Source organism: Malus domestica, chromosome 05 (assembly GCF_042453785.1).
Source record: "Malus domestica chromosome 05, GDT2T_hap1".
Taxonomy (NCBI): domain Eukaryota; kingdom Viridiplantae; phylum Streptophyta; class Magnoliopsida; order Rosales; family Rosaceae; genus Malus; species Malus domestica.
The window spans coordinates 17,693,300-17,697,010 of NC_091665.1; the positions used below are offsets into that span (position 1 = coordinate 17,693,300).

Consider the following 3,711-nt stretch of genomic DNA (forward strand, 5'->3'; position numbering starts at 1 on the left):
AATGTATAATAATTAAGCACAAAAATAAGTGAGGGAACGGCAAATGGTGGATTTACCTGTTTGTTAAGTGTTTTTATTTTATTTTTATTTTTAACTCATTGTGTCTTGAGTTCAAATTCGCCTTCATTCTCTTAGTGTAGTTAGAATACACTACAAGAAAAAAAAGTTTTCCAGACGGAAAAACTTTATCGGCAAAAAAGCCTGTTCGTTGGTAGATGATTTACGACGGAGGTCCGTTGACATAAGTTATTAGGGTCAAGCTCGTCGCTCATATATTTACACAACAGACACATAGATCCGGGGGTTAAGAAACTAATTGCCTGATGAGCATGTTTGTCGGGTGAAATAAAATTTACCCAACGGACATATACTTAACCGGCGATACAGTTAGTCGGTTGAAAAACTATTTACGCGAAATGATGGCAAGGTGCTCGTCGAGATGTCATATTTAAATAATGGTGTGAGTGGATGCTGACGGATGGTCCGTCGGGTATTATTAGTTTAAGAGACAAAACTTCCATCGGGCAAAGTTTTATAATAATAAACAAAATTGAATTTATTAATTAAAAAAATTAACTACAGAAAATAAAACATTAAATACCAAGAGTTAAAAAAAATTATTGTAAAAATAGAAATAAGTATATATAACCCCAAAAAAAATCGTTCACCCAAATATATTACAAAAAAAGAAGGAAAAAAAGAATCATAAAATATGGTGGGGTCTAGTCACTAGTGGGGCGGCTACTGGAACGATAGCACTGGGGGGATCCTGGTGTCACGGGCCGCATGTTAAAAACAAAGAAAATGCCCAAGACATCATATATCTAAGCCCATGAAGCCATGTCTTCATGGAAGCTTCTGGAACGTCCCGGAGAAATCAAGAACGTGGCGGAGCATTCAAGATAATCTAGGGCATTCCGGAACATTCCACACAAGTGTACATATTTAAGCCTCACCTAGAATAATCTAGATTAGGCAAGTTGTATCTAGAACTATGCTAGATATTTTTGGATGTAAGTAGGGGATTCTAGAACCCTCCATTGAGGAGGTGACTTAGGCCTATAAATAGGAGGTAAGGCCATTTGGCCAAACCATCCAAGAATTGTAAGCAATTGTAAAGTTCTCTTAACTTTCAATACAAAGCTTCCTTTCTCCCATCTTCTAAGTGATCTTAGCATTCTCCAAGCTATCTTAGCTTTCTTTGTGATTCGATCCGGGGAAGCGAGGCTTCGAAGGCTTACTTAGCTTGTTCATCGAGGTATTCAAGTCTAAGTGCCGCACGGGTGGAAGGCTTAAAGAGTCATCCCGTGACAGCTGGTATCAGAGCCAAGCTCGTGAATCACTTGAAGGAAAGTAGGATATGGCAAGTGGAGAGATGGTGTCCGGAGTCTCCGACCTAAGGGAGCGTACTGCCGAGGTCCAAGACGTTGCCAAGAGCAAGCCAAAGTTAAAGGACTTGCAAGCATCGATGGAGACCATGGAAGAGCGACTCGAGAAGGTGGAACGAACCATACTCGAGTTCGATACTCGACTTGATGAGGACGTTGTCGACAAGGAGGAAATCCAAACCATGGTGGACAATGGTAAGGATGAACTGCGTGGCTTGGTGGAAGGGCTACGAGATGAGCTCCTTGGCGCTCTCAACACCATGGCAGACAAGATGCGAAGGGAAGTCCAGGTTCACCTTGACAACATAGAGGCAAGGTTTGTGGCGCTTCAAGAAGAGATAAAGGACACAAGGGAACTTAAGGGAGATGTGGCGTTTTGTAAAGAAGCAGTCGTGAAGCAATTCGTGCAAGGGTCGAGGGAAATCAAGGCGTTGGACTCCAAGGTAATCGACTCCTTTAAACCCAAATCCTATAATGGGAAGAGGGAAGCAAAGGAGCTCGACACATTCGTGTGGAACGTGGAGCAATACTTCAAGTACCTGAAGCTTGAAGATGACGAGTCCAAAATCTCAACGGCAACCATGTTCTTAGCTGACAATGCCCTTATGTGGTGGCGTCGTCGGAGCATGGAGATTGAGCAAGGTACGTTCTCTCTCACCACTTGGGATGAATTTAAGAAAGATCTTATGTTGCACTTCTATCCCCAAAATGCCAAGTACGAAGCCAAGGAGAAACTAAGGTGGCTCAAGCAAACGGGGAGCGTCAAAGACTATGTCAACGCCTTCGTGAGCTTGTTATTCGAGGTGCCCAACATGTTAGAGGAAGACAAGCTCGTGTACTTCATGAGTGGACTGCAAAATTGGGCTAAGCTCGAACTACAAAGGAGACACGTGCAAACTTTGTCTGATGCCATTGCCGCTGCCGAATCCTTGATTGAGTTTAAATCAAGCCACCAAGGTGATTCCAAGTCCACGGGGAAGAGGGGTAACCATGAGAGAAGTGGGGGAGAACATAAGCCGAAGGACAAGGCCGAGACAAGCAAACCGAAGGAGAAGAAAGCCGATAAGCATGACAAAGGCAAAGGTAAGTCTTGGCAACCCACTTGTTACCTATGCGACGGCCCTCACATGATGCGAGATTGCCCACAAAAGAAGGCCCTTAAGGCCATGGCCTTCAAGGAGGACAAGGCCGATGAGAGTAACGATGCAACGATGGGATGCATCCATCTACTGAATGCCATCCAGACAACCCTCCCATAACCTAAGGCTCAAGTTGGGGGAGGATCATTGTTCGTCGACGTCAAGACTGGTGACAAGACGACGCGTGTGTTGGTGGACACGGGAGCAACACACAACTTCATGACGTCGGAGGAAGCCACAAGGCTTGGCCTCCAAGTCACCAAGGAGCCCGGTAGCGTGAAGACGGTAAATTCCGCTGCCACCCCCATTGTTGGAGTTGCGCGCAATGTACACGTAGACATTGGCACATGGAAGGGAACAATCGACTTCACCGTAGTCAAGATGGACGACTATGGCGTAGTCATTGGGTTAGAGTTCATGGACAAGGTACGAGCCTTTCCCATTCCATTCTACAATATCTTCTGTATCCTATCCGACGGAAGACAACCTTGCCTGGTGCCATTGGAAAGGCAAGCCAAGAAGTGTACCCAGCACTTGTCGGCAATTCAATTTGCCAAGTCTTGGAAGAAAGGCGAGGCCACATTTCTTGCAACCCTAATGTTGAATGAAGGGGAGGAAAAGCACGGGCCTTTGCCGAAACAAGTGGAAGACGTCCTTGTGGAGTTTGCGGACGTGATGCCTAAGGAACTGCCAAAGAAGTTGCCACCAAGGAGAGAGGTCGACCATGCAATTGAGTTGGAGCCTGGTGCTAAGCCTCCCTCCAAATCACCTTATAGGATGTCGCCACCCGAGTTGGAGGAATTGAGGAAGCAACTCAACGAGCTGCTTGATGCTGGCTACATCCAACCCTCCAAGTCCCCATATGGTGCACCCGTCTTGTTCCAACGCAAGAAAGAAGGTAGCCTAAGGTTGTGCATCGACTATAGAGCATTGAACAAGATTACCATCAAGAACAAGTACCCACTTCCGTTGATCGCCGACTTATTCGATCAACTTGGTGGAGCAAGGTACTTCACAAAGTTAGATCTTCGATCGGGATACTACCAAGTGAGGATAGCCCCTGGAGACGAATCGAAGACGGCGATGGTGACCAGATATGGAGCGTTCGAGTATAAAGTCATGCCATTTGGTCTAACCAATGCCCCCGCAACATTCTGCACATTGATGAATAAGGTATTCCATCC

At 45.5% G+C, this 3,711-nt stretch overlaps 1 protein-coding gene across 1 annotated transcript; it reads left to right on the forward strand.

The window, feature by feature from the left end:
• The first annotated feature begins 1,969 nt into the window (after positions 1–1,969).
• On the forward strand, positions 1,970–2,647 carry LOC139196103 (uncharacterized). The gene has a single exon (XM_070821764.1). It carries the CDS (start codon positions 1,970–1,972, stop codon positions 2,645–2,647), a length of 678 nt encoding a protein of 225 aa, XP_070677865.1.
• Positions 2,648–3,711: the final 1,064 nt, after the last annotated feature.